At 34.6% G+C, this 20,354-nt stretch overlaps 1 protein-coding gene across 2 annotated transcripts in view; it reads right to left on the minus strand.

Moving 5' to 3' along the window:
- Positions 1 to 450: 450 nt before the first annotated feature.
- The window catches only part of LOC148949235 (uncharacterized), a 93,417-nt gene continuing 73,513 nt past the window's right edge, over positions 451 to 20,354 (minus strand). For both annotated transcript variants that reach the window (XM_089092881.1, XM_089092880.1), the window contains exons 4-6: positions 7,397 to 7,580; positions 2,560 to 2,720; positions 451 to 605 (exon numbers count right to left, since the gene is read on the minus strand). In XM_089092881.1, the coding sequence (XP_088949007.1) occupies positions 501 to 605; positions 2,560 to 2,720; positions 7,397 to 7,580 (450 nt within the window). In that variant the 3' untranslated portion in view covers positions 451 to 500. The remainder of the gene's footprint in view (positions 606 to 2,559; positions 2,721 to 7,396; positions 7,581 to 20,354) is intronic.

Below are 20,354 nucleotides of genomic sequence, written 5' to 3' on the forward strand. Positions count from 1 at the left end.
ATATATATATATATATATATATATATATATATATATATATGTATATATATATATATATATATATATATATATATATATATGTATATGTATATATATGTATATATATGTATATATATATATATATATATATATATATATATATATATATATATATATATATATATATATATATATATATATATATGTGTGTGTGTGTGTGTGTGTGTGTATATATATATATATATATATATATATTACATATAGAGCTAAAACAAAGGTATCGTTATATCTAGAAGGAATAATTTGTGTTTTATATTCATTGATACAATACTTAATAGTACATGTAATGCATACACGGGGTTTGCTAATGTAACACTGAGTCTCTGTTTAACTTCCTAAATATATTTAACTTCTGTACATGGCGTATCTAAAATAGATGGAAATTTTCTAAAAGACATTTATAGGATATTTATATCAGAATTTCCCAAAATTGAAAAGCAGAATTTTTATTTATTTTTCATTTATACAACACTGAGTCTCTGTTTAACTTCATAAATAAATTCAACTTCAGTACACGGCGTATCTAGTGTAGATGGCGATTTGCTAGATTCTTTTCCTTCAAAAATCTGAAAAAAGATGCACTTTAAATGATATAGCATAAGCAATAGATATAATATAAATTATTCAAAGTCACCCTAATTCAATAATTATATAATTTTAGTTCTTTATTTCTATTCTGGATAAAGGAAAAAGAAAGAGAATTGATCTTAACTTAGACTTTCCAAAATCTTGTAAAAGTATTTTGAAGAAATCCGATCGTATGTCACCCGTTTATGCATCAATACTTTCTTTTATTTGTTTTTAACAGAATTTTCTATTAGACGTGTCAAAGAAAAAATAATATTTATTTACAGACAAGAAGCAATATTTTTTATTTTACAGAGTGCATATCTCGTGTTCAATTTTATTATTTGTCGAAGTCTAATAACGGAATTTTAGCTTTTGTCATTTTTTTTCCTTTTTTCCTTTTTCATTTTGTTTAATTTAACTTAGTTCACACTCTTTTGTAATCTTTGTAAAGAACACCACATTTTGATTCACCATTTAAACAGCACATTAAATTTAATTGCTTTTGATACACACTTTTCTTAGTGATCTTTCTAATGACCATTGCATTTTTGATTCATCATTTAAACATCACATCAAATTTAATTTGATTAAACTTACACTTTTCTTAGCGATCTTTGTAAAGAGCAGCACATTTTCGATTCATCATTTATATAACAAATTTGATTTAATGTTGTCAATTCACACTTTTTAATTGCAATCTTTACAAAAAACAGCACATTTTTTATTCACCATTTAAACACCACATTTAGTTTAATTCTACTTAATTCACGCCTTTTTTTGTGACCTTTTTAAAGGACAGCGCATTCTTAATTGACGTGTGACAAAACAATAATGAAAATGAACAAGAATAACCGAACCGCCCTACTCCTAGTACCTGGCAAAAGTGGATGTAAGTTACAAATATCTAAAATAAAATTATAAACCTTTAATAAAAGGATTTAGTTATAAAATCTGAAATTTATTAGCTGGTGTTTGTATGTAACTTATTTTTTTTCAGTTCTTTTTATTTAAATTTTTATGTCATTAGAAAGTTGTATGAGAACACTGCCTTTCTGCTGTAACAGACCTGCGTCAAAGAAACAATAGAGATACCTCTAAGAATTTGGAAACCAAACATATAAATGAAACCAGAAGATACAGAAATTGATAAATATCCTGAAAAAAGGCAAGAAAGTAAAGTAGTAAAAAAGAGTGTAGACATTTAAATTAGAAAAAGAATATACGAAATTTAATAGTTGTCTAATAAACTTGAATTTAAGTTTAAAAAGACCAGTAGTAAATTTAAAAAAAAAATATAAAAGGCAAGTGGAAATGAAAAAAAAGTAAGAAAAAGGAAGAAAAAAGACAGGGAAAATAATGCTTAATTTTTGGAGTTCAGGAATGGCAGTGGTAAGACCAGATGAGTAAGGTTGAATGTCTTCTTAGAAGCCACTTTATTTCGAAAAAGAAGCTGCTGGGCTTTCCTGAGAGCGTAAAAAAGAAATTAAAAAAAAAAAAAACCTTGAAAAGCCCTTGCCATTCACCGTAATCGTTTTTTTTTCTACGTTTGTTTTGACTATTGAAAAATTTCATTGTATTTGGCTAATTTGTAATTATATATAATATGATTGAGTATTTCAAAACACTGGGAGAGTAGGGGCAATTTAGAATCGCCAGGACGCTCCAAGCCTAAGCTATGCCACGACCTGGATATTTCACTTTGTTGAGTTCACAGCAATATCACAATACTTTCATCATTCTTTGGCGATTCAGAATTTTCAAAAAAAATATCCCAAAAAATTAAACCAATCAAAAAGAAAAAAATCAGCATTTATAGAATTTTAACACAAATCGCTGGTCTCAGAGTAATTCTTTTCTGAATTTCTGGGTTCAAAATTCGTCTCCATGTTTTCAAAATCTGTTCAGTTGGGACTATGTGCAAAAGCCAGACTGATCAGTATGTAAGCTTACCAGATCCTTAAAGTACTTATATGAAAGCTCTACTGGGTCTCCAGTATTACCATCTCCATCTCTGTATATCCCTTTATTTATGCAAGACTGGGACACGTTTAGTAGCGTCACTCCTCCAAACCCAGCACTGGCCATGATTATATTTGAGTGAACTGGGTCCTCTAGAATTATAAGTTAAGTTTAGACAAGTAAAGACTACGAAATCCATATTCAATATTTCTTCCTCAATAGAGTAGCTAAAAATTTTATTTATAGTAACTGGTATACGCAAAATTTGACTTACGCAAAGGTCACCTCGGAAAGATCAAACCAGAAAAGCATAAGAAAATTTGAGCTCACCTGACTTTAGACTCGTGCAAAGTTCATTACGTGAAACTCAGTCCTTATGAAATCCCACTTAGTAAATATTGATGCATGGGCGCCCATATGGAGGGGGGGCAGGGGGCTCCGCCCCCCCCCTGGCTGAATGATGCTGCCTTCATTTTTATATTTTTGTTCTGAGATTTCTATTATATATCATTAAAAGTGCTAATTAAATGAGGTTTGCCCCCCCCTGGAATTCAGCTTATGGGCGCCCATGTATTGATGGTAATGCCATTGACAACATTGGGGATAATAATATTGCTAATGAGTACGATGGTGATATCAAAAGTCTTTGTGACCATTGCCGACATAATTATCTTCAAAATCATAATTCTTATCTTTGTCGTGTTCTATATCGTCTTAAACATCAGCCATGTCTTTATCAGCATCTATATTGATAGCATTGTCATCTTTAAAAATGTCTCTTGAAGTTTCAACCTCCTAAAACCCCTCTTACTCTTTTTCATTTTTTTTCACCCGTCTTTCCTGAAATGTCATTATCATAGCAAGTAGCGATCAGACATGTTGCCCCATGGCTAGTTTCTTTACGATGAGCTGAGAAGAGTTTCCTCACTTTTTACCCGTCTGTCCTGAAATGTCGTTCTCATAGCAAGTAGCCATCAGACATGTTACCACATGGCTAGTTTCTTCACGATGAACTGTCCAGTAATTGATTCTTGCATGAGTTTGTGGGGTTTTAAAGTACCAAGATTAACGAAGACGATATCTGATTGTTGGATTTGCCTAACTGGGATCTTACATAACCATATATTATCTCTTTAAACGAGCAATTATTGTATATTTATCTATTTATTTACGTATATTTTTTTCTCAAAAACGGCTCCATATTTTTTTGGAGAAAATTCGAATTCTGGGGTTTTTCTGAACTTAAAAAAAATGATATACATAGATAACGATTATCATAAAAATTGTTAAGACCCTTAATTTTGGAAAAAATCCCATAAATGATATCATATTTATGAGCACATTTCAAGAGAATATTTTATGATATCCCCCCCCCCCCCCAGGAGTGATCTTATCATTTTTAGTATCTATGACGCAGGGAACATTGCAAAAAGAACATAGCTAAATATAAAATACCAAGTGTAATAAGTCTATTTACAAGAGGTATTTTGAGCAGTTGATAAATGTCTAGAGGACAAATGAAAAACCTAGTCCATCAAATTGTTATAAAGCAAATCCGAGCAGCTAAGGTAAATGGTATTGAAGAAAATATCTGAAGTAATCATAAACGAAAATAAAGAACAAAGAAATATACGGTTAGAATACTTGCGACAACGTCAATTACAACGAGTCAAAAACAAAAGTGAAGAACACAGAAGATGCGGTTACAAGACATGCAACAACAAGGAACAGTCTGAACTAAAAATGAAAGTGAAGAAAAAACATGCTGTCAAAGATATGCAACATGGACAACAAAGAAATATGTGGTTAGAAGATAAGTGGCATTGGGGTTTACAAGTGACAGTGAGAATCAAAACGTGTAAAAAATATTTTGGGAAATTGGCCTCTTGGGATTTTTTGGCCTGCAAAACGATATATATAGATCATGAGCTGAAAAAAAAAACAAGTTTCTGCATAAGGGATTTATCTACCATCTCCCAACTTTGAGGTTACACTTTCCCTTCACTTTGAGATCAGCCTTCCTCCTTTGTTTATTTTTGACAGTTTTTCGTAAATAATTGTTTCAATTGAACACAATTTAAGCGTAGGATTATCTCAGTTGACCTCCTCTAAGCTAATTTGCGATCATTATTAGAATTTTCGGGTAGTTATTACACATATATATATATATATATATATATATATATATATATATATATATATATATATATATATATATATATATATATATATATATATATATATATATATATATTTCTGTTTTTTCCTTCTGGTATGTGTAGTTCTTCTATTCCCAATCTGATTGTTGGATTTGCCTAACTGGGATCTTACATAACCATATATTATCTCTTTAAACGAGCAATTATTGTATATTTATCTATTTATTTACGTATATTTTTTTCTCAAAAACGGCTCCATATTTTTTTGGAGAAAATTCGAATTCTGGGGTTTTTCTGAACTGAAAAAAAATGATCTACATAGATCACGATTATCAGAAAAATTGTTAATACCCTTAATTTTGGAAAAAATCCCATAAATGATATCATATTTATGAGCACATTTCAAGAGAATATATTATGATATCCCCCCCCCCCCCAGGAGTGATCTTATCATTTTTAGTATCTATGACGCAGGGAACATTGCAAAAAGAACATAGCTAAATATAAAATACCAAGTGTAATAAGTCTATTTACAAAAGGCGTTTTAAGCAGTTTATTAATGCCTAGAGAACAAATGAATAACCTAGTCCATCAAATTGTTATAAAGCAAATCCGAGCAGCTAAGGTAAATGGTATTGAAGAAAATATCTGAAGTAATCATAAACGAAAATAAAGAACAAAGAAATATACGGTTAGAATACTTGCGACAACGTCAATTACAACGAGTCAAAAACAAAAGTGAAGAACACAGAAGATGCGGTTACAAGACATGCAACAACAAGGAACAGTCTGAACTAAAAATGAAAGTGAAGAAAAAAACATGCTGTCAAAGATATGCAACATGGACAACAAAGAAATATGTGGTTAGAAGATAAGTGGCATTGGGGTTTACAAGTGACAGTGAGAATCAAAACGTGTAAAAAATATTTTGGGAAATTGGCCTCTTGGGATTTTTTGGCCTGCAAAACGATATATATAGATCATGAGCTGAAAAAAAAACAAGTTTCTGCATAAGGGATTTATCTACCATCTCCCAACTTTGAGGTTACACTTTCCCTTCACTTTGAGATCAGCCTTCCTCCTTTGTTTATTTTTGACAGTTTTTCGTAAATAATTGTTTCAATTGAACACAATTTAAGCGTAGGATTATCTCAGTTGACCTCCTCTAAGCTAATTTGCGATCATTATTAGAATTTTTGGGTAGTTATTACACAAATATATATATATATATATATATATATATATATATATATATATATATATATATATATTTCTGTTTTTTCTTTCTGGTATGTGTAGTTCTTCTATTCCCAATCTGATGCAAACCAAGAGTAGAAAAGAGGACATAAAAATAAGAATTACTTATAAAAAGACATTATTTTGAGACACTTGAGACACGGTAATATTAGATGACACTGTTGAACTTTGTATCCCTTTTTTAGGAACAAGCTAGTGTTTCTTGTTATCTCTTCAGCTTCTTATCTCTTATTTCTTTCAGTTGCTTCCCATACTCTTCAATTTCGATAAATAATCACAAACCATATTTTACTAGGGGAGGTCAAAGTTGTTAGGGGAGGAGCAACTGTGAGTTCTCAAGCTGAATTAGAAGCAGCTTCAAGGTTTTAAAGTCTTTCTTTTTATGCGTGAGTTAGGTGTTGTCATAGGAACTTTACAGTTATCTATTGCAGCAAAACTTTAAGCATCAAAGTTAGCACCTAATTAGAATTATCTTCCATGCGAAACTTTTAGTAATAACTTTTTTCGAATGCTACTTTGTTTTGTATTTAAAGATACTTATTAGTAAGGGTTCTTGCTAAAATCAAGTCTTTTGTACCAGGGCCAGCACTCCCTGGGATCCACAATCATGGTAGCAGCTTTATAATTTCAAGACCCTAGGAATTCAATGATTGAAACATAATGGCACTATAACACCTCCCTGTACATAAGTTGTCCTCAGGCTCCTTTGAAACTGTATCAACTAAATAATCTGTCAGTTCTATTGAGTAGTTTAACTTGGTTCTTAGAAATCAGGGATCTAGAAGTTTTTGCCTCCTTATTTCTCAATTTGAGCCACAGTGGATGCTTTAAAACAAAATAATATTAGACCCTGATGGTTTTACGTTTGTAGCTCATTTGAGGCAATGGACCTTAGTGGCCTGCTCCTCAACCTGGTTTGGTAGTGAATGTCCAATAATAATAATTTGTGGCTAGTGAGAAGAGAGGTGGGGCAGAGGCAGTGAACTTGCTTCCGGTATTTTTTTCTTCTATATCATTGACTTATGTGTTTTGCACATATGTTTTAGCACATGATGATCCCAGCGATAGCTTTATATATAGTTACTATTCAATAAACTTCCTGTGTATTACTTCTATGACTTTCTTGACCAGCAAAGTTACTAAACTGCTACCCTATTACGATATACTTTTAATTTTTTTGTCATTAGACATCGCTAGTTGCCACCCCAAATTAGCGCCAAAGGGACCTGACCTGGGTACCGAAAAACCAATTTTAGCTTTATCGTTTAGTAAGTGCTAGCTAATAAATCTTCTTTATGGATCAACAAGTCAATTAAACTTCAGTCTCTAATAACATAATTTTGCCAAGTAGTTTATCGTATAGGAATAGAAAATTTCATTAAAAATGTAAGAAACTATAGATTTTTATTTACCGTGAAAAATATATCTGGGGAAAATAGTCCATATTCCTCTCCATGTCGCGACTGATCCAAAAGAAGCTAGCAAGTGAAACAAATTTAATACTAAAAGTCTTTGTTTGCCCTTCAGTTTGGACATTAAGACTTCCATTGGTTGCTGTAATATGATAGCAGATAAACACAATATGTAGCCCAGGATCTACAAAAAAATAAAGATTATTTTCTTTCAAATGGGTTTAATCTTAATATGAAAAAAGTTATATTTTACATTTGTTGTTGAATTCATAAAAGATTTTGTTGAAGAAATTGAAATATTTATTACTTGTCGAAATTCAAATTATTTATATTGAAAGATGGACGGAATATGTCATGCTAAAGCAGAGGAAGCAGAAATTAAAACGAATTCTAACCCCATTATGACTTGCTTTAGTCGTTTCCCGACATTCTTGTCTCCACCACTTGATTTAGGCCTATTCTGCTTGTCATGGTCCTTTTCTAATGCTCTTGGTTTCCACTAGCCTCTTTTCGTCTCACCCGAATTCCTATTACGTTTCTGTCTTCGACTTAGTTTAATGCCTTCCAAGTTAATGCATTCCTTTCTGACTCTTTTTTAATTCCTTCCAATTCCAATTAGACTATTCCCTCTTTCATAGCCCTTCCCTAATTTTATTTGATCTAATTCACTTCCTTAGCTTTCATCCGAGTTTCTTTATTGCCTTTCTGCTTCCTTTACTACCTCACAACTCGGTCCAGCTCCATTGCCATCGTTTTTTGTCTCTTCCAGCATCTCTTATGGCAGCCTATTTGAACTTTCATTGTTTTTCTCTTGACGCTTTTTGGTCTCATCCACCCTCCTTTAGTCTCATCTGACTTCCTTCATTGCCTTTCAACTAGCTCTTGGTCTTCCTAAAGTTTTCGGTCCACTTCAACTTCTCTTAGGCTACTCTGATTTTCATGGCTTTTTCTCGGATTCTCTTAGTTTAATCCAATCTTCTGAGTCTCATCTGATTTTCTGTACTTCCTTCTTACTTACTTTATTCCTTTCCCGACATCCTTGGTTTCTTTCACCAGCTTTTGGCCATTTTAACTTTCATAGTCCTTTACCAACGTTCTTGGCCTTTTCTATCCCACTTTCGTATCATCCAACATCTTTGCCGCTCTTCTACCTACTTTGCTCTCTTCCGAATTGATCCATTCCTTTCTGGCTTTAATTATTTATAAGCTTGATAAGAGTATTCCCTTTTTCATAGTCCTTTTCCTACTTTCTTGGTATAGAATCCCCCTCCCCTTGAGTCTCAGCTAAGATTCTTTACTGACTTCTAGCTTCCTCTACTGCCTTACGGCTCGGTCTAGTCTCTTTTCCAACATTTTTTGCCTCCTCCAACTTCTCTTATGATATTCCGACTTTCTTAACCCTTTTTGAACGTTTTCTGTCTCTTCCAGCTTCCTTTAGTCCCATCCGACTTTCTTTGCTGCCTTTTGACTTACTTTAGGTCATTTTGACGTTTTTTGTCTCATCCAGCTTCTTATAGCTCATCAACTTGCTTTTACCCTGTTTTGACTTTCATAATCCTTTTCTGTTGCTTCTTAGTCTCCTCTACCCTCCTGTCATCCCCTCAGAATTCCTTTAGTGCTTTGCGACTTCATTCTCTACCTTTCGAGTTGCTTTCGGCCTTTCTGACTTTTTAAACTCCTTCTAATTTCGATTAGGCAATTTCGTCTTTCATAGCTCTTTTTCCGACGTTCTTGATCTTCTCCACTCTCCTTTAGTTCCAACAAACTTCGTTTACCTTCTTTATATTTTCTTTACTACTTTACGACTTAGTCTAGTCCTTTTTCGAAGTTCTGTGCCTCCTCCAGGTTCTTTGTTAGATTATTTTAACTTTCATAGTTTTTTTTTCTCGACGTTCTTTCTCTCCTCCAAGCTTCCTTTTAAAGAAGGATTAAAAGAAAAAATCAGCCTTTCTAGGGGTTCTTCTTAAGTATGTCAGGGTTTTTAATATTATTAACTAAAAAAAACAATTTTTTTTAACTGAAAACAAGGAGCGACATTAAAACTTAAAACGAACAGAAATTATTCCGTATATGAAAGGGGCTGTCCCCTCCTCAACGCCTCGCTCTTTACGCTAAAGTTTTTTATTGTTTTAAAAAATAAAGTTGTGTGACAGAGTCAAACTTTAGCGTAAAGAGCGAGGTGTTGAGGAGGGACAGTCCATTTCATACACGGAATAATGTATGTTCGTTTTAAGTTTTAATGTCGCTCCTTACTTTCAGTTGAAAAAAAATTGTTTTTTTTAGTTAATTGCTGGACATGTTTGAACAAATGCAGCTTTGATTTGGCTCACCGTACATGAATAATTAAAACGAAATTCGCATATTAATTTTCCTTTTTTGGCTCATTGGCTTTCTCGAAATTGTGTTCTGACGTAACTTACGAATTAAATTACGTAACGAATTTCTATGTTCGTATGTTTTTATTACGTATATTAGGGAGTTCGCTCCCTAGTCAATACCTCGCTCTTTACGCTAGAGTTCGAATTTTGTTCGAATCACAAACCCCTGAATCACAAAGGCCAGTTAATTAGATTAGATAGCTCTTTTGAAAGTACTAAAAGACTTTAGCGTAAAGAGCGAGGTATTGACTAGGGGGCGAACCCTCTCATATACGTAATAATTTCTGTTCTTTTTAAGTTTCAATGTTGCTCCTTATTTTCAGTTGAGAAAAACCTGTTTTTTTTTAATTTCTGATCGTTTTTTATATAATACTGGGAAATCTGGCGCCCCCTTCATAGAAATGTTCCTTCCCCCAAGGAAATATCCTTCATGGAAAGATCCTCCCCCGTAACCCCTACTCTGACCCCGACCCCCACGAGAAAAAAATTCCCCCGGAACACGCCTGTATACTTCCCAATAACCAAAACTATATGTAAACAATGGGCAAAGCTCATAACTTGCAGCCCTTCCCCCGGGAACTGTGGGGGATTAAGTGATTCTCAAAGGCATATTAAACATATTTTCGACTATGCTGAACAAAATGGCTGTCTCAAAATTTTGATTGAGTGACTCCGGGAAAAAATGAGCGTGGGAGGGGGCCAAGTTGTTCTCCATTTTTTTGGTCACTTGAAAAGGGCACTAGAACTTTTAATTTCCGTTCGAATGAGCCTTCTCACGATATTCTAGGACTACTGGATCGATACGATCAGCCCTGGAAAAAAACAACAAAAAAACAAAAACAAAAAAACAAACAAATAAACACGCATCCGTGATCTTTCTGGCAAGAAATACAAATTCCACATTTTTGCAGATAGGAGCTTGAAACCTCAATAGTAGGGTTCTCTGATACGCTGAATCTGATGGTGTGATTTTCATTAGAGTTCTATGAGTTTTAGGTGTTGTTTCCCCCTGTTTCTAAAATAAGGCAAATTTTCTCAGGCCCTCAACGTTTGATGGCTGAGAACAAGTTTGACGGAACTTACATATTTGAAATCATCATACAAATCTGATTCCTGTTGTATGTCTTTTGGCATCAAAATTCCGTCTTTTAGAGTTTTAGTTACTATTGAGCCGGGTCGCTCCTTACCGTGTCGTTTGTTACCACGAACTGTTTGATATATTAAATAAGGGTAAAAGATATTTGAAAAGCCATACTAGTACAAAAATGAAATTAGAGAAATTGTGGTCTCCGTTCGAGCTTTTTTTGTGCTAATTTTAAAAATGTCTTTGAAATTGGAAATAAAATTAAATAATGTAAACATGGAATCAAATGGGGAGGAAAAGCTTATCATATTGATCTAAGCATCCTAATGCATCCTAAGATTATCATAATGATCTAAGCATCCTAGATGAAAATGTGAACAAAATCAATGAATTTTTAGAGGTTTCGCGAGTTCAGGGTGCTCAAATAGGCTTAAGAATTAATGTCAAGAAGACTAAGTCACTAAGGCTAGGAATAAGTGAAGATAAAAAGGTGACGTTGGGTAACGAAAATACTGATCAGGTAGACAGCTTCAATTACCTTGATAGTAATTAGTAAAGACGGTGGGAGTAGTGAAGATGTTAAAAGTAGAATAGCCAATGCTAATGGTGTTTTTCACAGTGAAAAAAAAAGTTTGGAAGAATAGGAGGATAAGTCTGCAGACCAAGATTAGAATATTGGAAGCTATAGTGACGATAGTTGTCAAATATGGCTCTGAAGCATGGACGCTCCGAAAAGCGGAGGAAGATTCGCTAGATTTTTCCAGAGAAGTTGACTACGGATTGTTCTGGGTACCCGGCTGACTGACCATATTTCAAACAGTAGGCTGTACGAAAAATGCGGTTCAATCCCGCTTTCTAGGGCTATAATGAGAGAAAGGTTAAGATGGCTAGGGCATGCTCTTAGATGAAGTAGGACAGATTGCCAATGACTGTCCTTTTTGACTAACCGCCTAGGGCTAAAAGGAAAGCAGGTCGCCCACGGTTGGGGTGGGAGGATGTCATAAAGAAAGATTTAAGGAAATGGGAACTTCCTGGGAGGGTGTAAAGAGGGAGGCTTTGAACAGATTGGGATGGAGGAGGAGCGTGCGTGGCTGTGTTGGCCTCAGACGGCTTGGTGCTGCGGTAAGTTATTAGTACCAGTAGTAGTAGCAATAGCTGGGTAGAAGCAGATCATCATTGATTTTAAAAGAAAAAAGAGGGGAATATATTGTAGGAGAGAAGTGCCCTGCTGATTGTGCCTATTGTTAGTTTTTGGCGTTTAAATGAATAAGAAATTAGAGTTGAAAAAACAGATGTGAAGGGTTGGGGGGATTTGGAGGGAGAAATTATTTTACTAATTGGAACCTTAAAAAGAAATTTTTGTGCTTGGGGGGTGCTACCGCGTCTTGTCTCCGTACGAGCTTGTTAAGCGGCAAGGTAAAAACTTTCCTGGACAACTTAAAAGAAAAATATTGCGTCATTTGTGCATATGGGGGTCAGATGTACTTGTCAAGCGTGTTTACTTATTCGAAATTCAGGCTTGAACAAGATTATTAGCTAAGATCAGGTGCTTCAGTTCAGCTGACTGGTGTCTTAGCACTGACATAGGTGATGTGCTCGCTAAATATAGAATGTGGTCGTATCCTACTCTAGCCTCTCTTAATGGGCTCGGAACTTATAGATTTTGCAGTACTAATCGTTGGAGCTCGTAGAAATTGTAACTTCTTCTAGTATGGCACCCTATCTTTACTACAGCTTAGACCATTTCACGTCATATGGATGAAACACCTGTCACGTCTTATGGTAGTGCAGCAGATGTTATACTGTACCTGGCCAGGAAGTTTAAGTTCCTGAACAAAAGCTATCAATCTTAAATGACTAATGAACGTACGGGTGGGCCAAGAAACCAACAAATAGGAAATGTGCTTGGAAGTATAGGCAGTATGTAGTATATTTTATAAAGTTTGGACACTATATAACATGTGTTATAATGTATGGGAAGCATTTAGTATGTGTCATGAAGTTGGGCAGTAAATGACTTGTCCCTATGATTGGATCGTACCTTTCTAATAGATAGATAGATAGATAGATAGGTTTATTTTCCATATATCAGTAAAATAATTACATAACAATCTACAAATCCCCACAAAGGCTCCATGGCCTGTAGGAGGGGGATTATGAAAATATCAAATAAACATTAAACATTTAAATGCTTAAGATTTAGACAATATAGACATAACATTAATATTTAAACATATAAACATAAGCATTTGAACTTTTAACATGTGAAGCATTTGCTTCAAAAAAAAAAAACAAAAAAAAAAAAAAAAAAAAAAAAAAAACAAGGACAGTTCACTAAATAAACTTTATCAAACTGCATTGAATCACGACATCTAAAAAAAAAAAAAAAAAAAAAAAAAAAAAAAAAAAATGAAAAAACTATTGGCAGCAGGAAAAAGTGAAGAAAATTAATCACATGAAAACAAATATTTTTTTACTAGTCTTTTGAAGGTGCCAAACGAGTGGCATTCTCGAGTCAAATCGGGAAGGGTGTTCCACGTCAAATGACACGCAACAAGAGGATTAAAGTCGGATCTTATTGTTGGTGTATGGGGAATTTGGATATTTAGAGAGCTACGGAGTTGATTATTTGACCGATCAGATACAAAAAAAGACGTAAATCTAAGGGACCTAGGAATATCACCATGGAGCTGAAGAAAAGCGAAAGACGCACAGGAAAGAATATAAAGTTTTTAATATCAAGTAACGGTTTAGTTGCCGAACGATTTACATCCTGGATAAGATTTATAGCTTTATCATAAATATTCGAAAGCGGTTTGAGAAAAGAAGGGAAATTAGACATCCATATGACTGAACAATAGGAAACATAAGAATGACTTAAGCTATGAAATATGATTCTTAGAATTGGTCCTGGAAAGATATGTTTTAGTTTTCTTAGAATACTGAGGTTTCTGCATACCTTCATTTTAATCAAATCAATATGGTGTTTGAAAGTTAAATTTTCATCTAGGAGAATACCCAGGAAACGGACATGGCCATCCTCTGGTCTACTAATAAAGCCTTTGGATATATGAATTTCAGATAATTGAGGACAAGCCTGGGATATACGAGAAAAAACTAAAAAAACTAGTTTTAGAAACATTTAAGGCAAGAAAGTTAGCATCAAGCGAAAATGAAACTCTCTCAAAGAGGTCCACTAACTTTGTACCAACCTCATCCTCTGTTCTCCCAGAAGTAATAAGGGTGGTATCATCGGCAAAAGTAACAAGAGAATCCAAGGTATGCAAGCTATAATTATGGGTAAGGGAGACTGTTGGATGACATAGACGACAGCAATAAAGAGGATTTTATTTCTAACTGCAAAGAATAGGTCATCTATATAAATTAAAAACAGTACCGGCCCTTAAACTGACCCTTGAGGGACCCCCTAGTTAACACTTGATGGTGAGCGAAAAAATGGATCAACAGAAATTATTCTACCAGACAAGGAAGACTTGAACCAATAAAACGCACTACCTCTTACGCCAAAATGAGAAAGTTTAAATAGAAGAACACTGTGGGTTAAAGAATCAAAGGCTTTACGAACATCCAGAAACAAAGCAGCAGGAATCAAATGGGAGTCTATGGCAGAGTAAAGATAATTCAGTGAAACCGCACAAGCATGCTCAGTCGAACGATTTGCTCGAAAACCAAATTGAAAATCGTGAAAAAAAATCTTTAGAAGTAAGAAAATGATTAAGACGAGAAAGCATCGCCTTCTCAAATATTTTGCTAAACACAGACAACAAAGAGATTGGCCGATAGTTGGATGGATCATTTCGTGTCCCCCCCCCTTATATAATATGATGACTCGAGCACGCTTGATACTACTCGGTAAAATACCATGCTGAAAAGAGAGGTTAATAAGTTTTGTTAAGGGATAAATAATGGAAGGAAGTATGAACTTAATTACTTTAGTAGGAATATTATCAGGGCCAGACGACGAACAATTTTTCAATCCCATAACAATTTTAGCAATTTATTTCTCCGTCGCTGGTTCCAAAAACATTGACTTCATACAAGGTGGCCCAAGATAAGACCTGAAGTTGAATCCTGAAGGAGAAGAACCAACAGCCGAAGCGGTCCTCTTACCAATATTCGCAAAATATGAAGTAAATGCATCTTGAACATTCAGTTCACCTTAGATGATTTTGCCATCAAGATCAAAAAAAGAAGGGACTGATTTAATAATAATCAGTTCCTGCAGTAGGTCGAGAACATCCACGGTAACTCAAATCAGATCATCGTGTTTGGTAACGCCATCAAAACTTCTCCAATTAAAAGCCCTATGTATATCTTCAGTAAGATTGTTGAACAAATAAATACATAAAAAAATTACCCTTCATAGGAATACTGTGGAATCCTTTCTAGTCCTTTTTAAAGACACTTCGTTGTTCACGAGGCCAATTCACGAACATATAAGCGGGAGCAAAGATTTATTCTGCTTTTTAAAATTAAGATACAAGGGGACGAACTCTTCAAAATGTAGTGGAGTTATGTTGCTTTTTTAGTTTTTTCTAATGAAAATATCTAAGAAGGATATTTCTCAAAATCAAAGAAGGAGGGAATTACCCCCAGTAGGCTAATTGGTGGCAATGTTATTCCTCCTAATTAGTCGTAATTATTGTCATTTCGGTGCGTTTGGGGTTACGTGCATTTATTGATAGTGATTTATTTATGTTTTAGGTTGGAATTACTGTTTGACTTTATTTCTGCTCGTCTTATGCTTTCCTTTGAAAAATCGATTTTGCGGATTTTTTTCAATTAATTTCTGTTAGTTTATATAAATATTTTTTCTATTTTCAATGAATTTGCAACAATTTTTTCAACAAATTTTAGTAATAGTTGTTCTGTAGAAGTTTGGATGGATGCATACGTGGAATATTATTCAAATAACCAGATTCAAATTCTGCATAATCTTCGGAAGGGCTGAAACAATTCTGATCACCATCTTGTTGTTACCTTGATTCTAGACAGATATTATTCGACCAGTTCCCCCTCAACATGGCCTGAAAGCTTAAACTTAATTTCCTTGGCTGTTTCTGAGATATCACAGATACACCCTTTTGAAGACCTTAGATGCATTTAGTGTCCTCTCAAAACGATCTGAAAGTTTTAATTTGTTACCCTAAACGTTTCTAACATATTTTAGTTACGTCGTTTTTACAATTTGAATGAACATAGTGTCATTTAATTATATTAGCATCCCCTCAATACGCCTTGAAATTTTCAACTTAATACCCTTAGCCATCCCGGAGATAATGCAGATGTGCCCTTTTGGCAATTCGGGTGTACATAGTTTATTTTATTTAGTTCAACAATCCCTCGAAATATCTTGAAAATTTCAACTTAATATACGGTCCTTCAATATGGCACATACGCCCTTTTGGCCATCTTGGATGTACATAGTGTCTTTTAATTTAGTTCAACATCAACAACAATATACCCTGAAAGTTCCAGCGTAATACCCTTAGCTGTTCCTGGAATATTGCATAGACATCCTTTCGACAATCTGGATACAATTAGTGTCTTCTGGTTTATTTTTACACCCTTTCCAACTTTCTCTAAAAGTTTTAGCTTTGTGCCTAATTCAATTTCTGATATAATTGCATCTATGCTAGTAGAGAGCTATCTTATACTCGTGACAGCACACCAAATATGGGCATAGAATACTGACAGTACACCAAATATGGGCATAGAATACTGACAGCACACCATATAAGGGCATAGAGTCATTAGGGAGAACACGTGGTTAATGGGGTCAATGACCTCTTTTTCCAAGGTCGATTTATTTGATGTTTCTATGTGTAATAACTCCGGAACGAAGGTTGCACATGCGCATTGAATTCTAACGGGAACAATGTTATTGATTTAGGACTCGAGGGGGAAGTGAATTTCCGAGAACTTGATTGTGTAATCGATCGCGAATGTCATGGTGTCCAGAAATAGTATTTGTTGTTGTTGTAAGTGCACGCTCTCAGCGAATATCATGGTGTCCAGAAATAGTATTTGTTGTTGTTGTAAGTGCACGCTCTCAGCGAATGTTATGATCCTGAAATAGTATTTGTTGTTGTTTTGGTCATGTACATGCTCGAGGCGAATGTCATGGTGTCCAGAAATAGTATTTGTTGTTGTTGCTCTCGAGCCAAATGTTATGACTTTCCCGGAAACAGTTAGATCACGTGTTTCCTTCTCAGCCAATCAGCGAGTCAGATACATCCTCCTTCTCAGCCAATCAGAGGGCTGCTTACATATTAGCGGCGGTGTGACTATAAGGAACGGGTTTTTTTGCTATAGTTTTATTAGTCTGTGAATAGAATTCTAAGGAGTGAGAAGAACAGTTTTGACTTTACTCATTTTGGATAAATATTTGTGCTGATGTCGATGGGTTGAATGTTTACAATATTAGAAGTTGATAGTGGAGTTGATGATAATCGTACAAGAGCACCAAACGTTACGGTGGAAATCATGAAAGGATCAAGACTTTGTCTGGACTGGGATGCAGCATATGCAAGATATGTGATATCCTTGAGCAAATTTAAAATTGAGGATCAATTATGTTTTGCCGCTAAAGTTGATATAGCACAAGTGAATAGACTTCAATGTGCTTTAAGTGCATTAGTGAAACATATTGAAGACAATAAACAGTATCGTTAATTGTACATGCTCTGTATTATTGATGTTGTTGTTGTAATTATTCAATAAAATTGTTTCGAAATCGAAAATATTCCCTTTCTTTTCTGGTTAGGGGTAACGAATCAGGATCAGTCTAGAGTCAGCAGTCAGACTGAAAGGATTGAAAAATGAATAATTTTGAGAAAGAGAGAATTAGATCAAATCTAGTGTTTATGGAAAAACATTTGATTTTGGATGATGATTTTCTCGAGTTATCTCTTAAACGCAGGATATTCTCTTGTCAGGGAACACTTGACAATATAATGAGGAGTGATTCTCCCCAATTGGACTATTGTATGAAACTTTTAAAATGTGATTCAAATGCATATACTCAATTTATTGATATATTAATTGGAACATGGCAGAATCATATTGTGGATATACTTTTGAAAACATTGCCAATGGATTCAATGTAGATGGCCCCCCCGTCATTCGAAAGAGGTCGGGTTACAGAGTTACTCCTCTCTCCCCCATTTCCCTCTCATTGAATTTATCGAACGAAGAGGATCAGTTTCGTTTTAGCTGTGAGTGAGTTGACATAGGAAACCGAAAAATGTTATATATATTTACATTTTGAATTTACACACTTGGGAGATGGAATCAATTTTATACGTTTAAAATTATTTATGTATATAGTGAAAAGTGTAAATTATTTAATAATTGTAAATTACATAGAGGCTATGAAGTACAAATTAAAGGATCTAATTTATGTCTTGAGGAGGTGTGTGACTCTCATCCTAGAGGGCACCTGTGCTCCAATTGTCACTATGATAAATGTGATCAGTGGGAGAATACTTACCCCGCTATGATTGGAAAGAATCCCAAACGTGATTTCAGTTTATTTCTACGAGATTTGTATCGTCGCGGATTTAAATTATTCTGGGAAGAGGAATCTGGTCTACGATTCAACTGTTGGAGTAACAAGACAATCTGGTTTCTACGTCATCGTTGTGATGGCACTGCCTACTATGACCATAAACCAAGTGATTTTTATTTGGCTGTGACGGAATGTGATTCACCATTTGAAAACACTGTATGTGATATTGCTTCAAATAGACAGATTGAAACACGTGAATTTCATAATATGAATGTAAATAGTATAATTGACTATACAAAGAGATATGACAAGAGTGAAGTTACATTGTACTGTAGAAAATGTGACCCTGACTTTGCAGTCAATCAGGATCAATATAAAGTGAATCCAAATGATTTACCAGCATTAGTGGTTCAGGATAGTTGCCTATACATCGAAGATGAAGAAATCTAAAGTGAAGATTTAAAGATATTGTTGTATATATATACATTTTATTAATAAACAAATTCACATACATTTTTTAAGCACTTTACTCTTAGGGGACTGAAATCAATACTATATAGGTCTGAGAGGATATTTTCCACTAGAAAGTCGTTCAGACGGGGATTGTCACTATAAATGTGGAGAAACTGCTTGTAAGTATAGCCACGACATCGGAACACAAAATATAGTAGTGTATGGAAGCCACAGCTTTTAGTCGTTAGATCCTGTACCCTCTTTCGATTTTGAATAATAGTTTTCCCACTGCTCTCAATATATTTGCTGATGTGAGGCGTGTAGAATGTATAGGGTAGACCAAGAGGATCAAAAAATTCAATCGTCTTCATTGTTTGAAAGATGCACAGCCAATGACCCATCAGGACAGTCGATGGAGTACTATTAAGAATAATTAAGCTATTGTTGACACTTTGAATTTTTCCAAGATAGTCCGAGGGCAGACAATAAGATTTGTACTGTGACATGTAGGGGTCCATATTAAATACATTGATTATTTGACTGGTGTTCATGGCGCCAAGTATAGTATAACACTGCCTTCGGGAGTGATTTCCCAATAGGTTTCATATTGGTTTAGTGAGATTAGTGCAATACTCTCAGACAATGGGTCGGCAAATGTACACTCTAAACGCACACTCCCCGTACGTACTATACTCATATCCTGTGTACCCGACAAATCCAGTACAATGATACCATGTGTTTTAGCAAACATATCTTCGGTTATACCATTTTCAAATAGTTGCAAATCATGATCTAGGGTTTGCATGGTCAGCTCGTACAATGTTCTATAGGATCTATCAAAAGATAGATTGTAGAGTGGGATACCATTTACTTTGCACACAAGAGATGAAAGTCCAAACATCTCGAATTTATGTGGGCATTCATTCCATGATCCAATTGCACTGGCACTTTTTACAAATGCCAAAGCCAATTTCGAAGGGATTTCGCCATTGATAAAGGATGAATCGGTGAAGGTGCTTGAGCCCATTGCAATATGACGTTGATTGGTGATTGTATGAGGAACAAGTACTTTAATATTGTTACCATTGGCTCTCAGTTTTCCACAGCCAAAGCAACAGAACTCATAACCTGCTGTTTGCGTACATGAAGTATTGCTGAGGTGAGGGAGAGACTTACATCAGGATTGCCATCAAGTTCTTTTCTCAATATGAAATTGGAGGGTGCAAGCGTTAGTTTTATATCCATTTTAACATTGGGCGGCAGCCATTGGGGTATATTAAATATTTCATGATATATTTTTCCAACTAGATGTAATTCACTAGTTATAGTATTTATAAGTGCATCTGTACTATCAGTATTAGTAATATATTCATATCCATTGGAGGCGCCTCTCAATTCCTTGTATGACTTGGGTGTCATCAACATGAATTGCATATAGCTTGTATAGTTGGAGAGATTGTTGCTTGTGCTCACCAGCGTGCCATTGATGTAGACACTAATTTGACGAAATAA

This window comes from Artemia sp. Qi Xiang Cuo, chromosome 8 (assembly GCF_049724085.1).
Source record: "Artemia sp. Qi Xiang Cuo chromosome 8, ASM4972408v1, whole genome shotgun sequence".
In the NCBI taxonomy this organism is placed as follows: Eukaryota; Metazoa; Arthropoda; class Branchiopoda; order Anostraca; family Artemiidae; genus Artemia; species Artemia sp. Qi Xiang Cuo.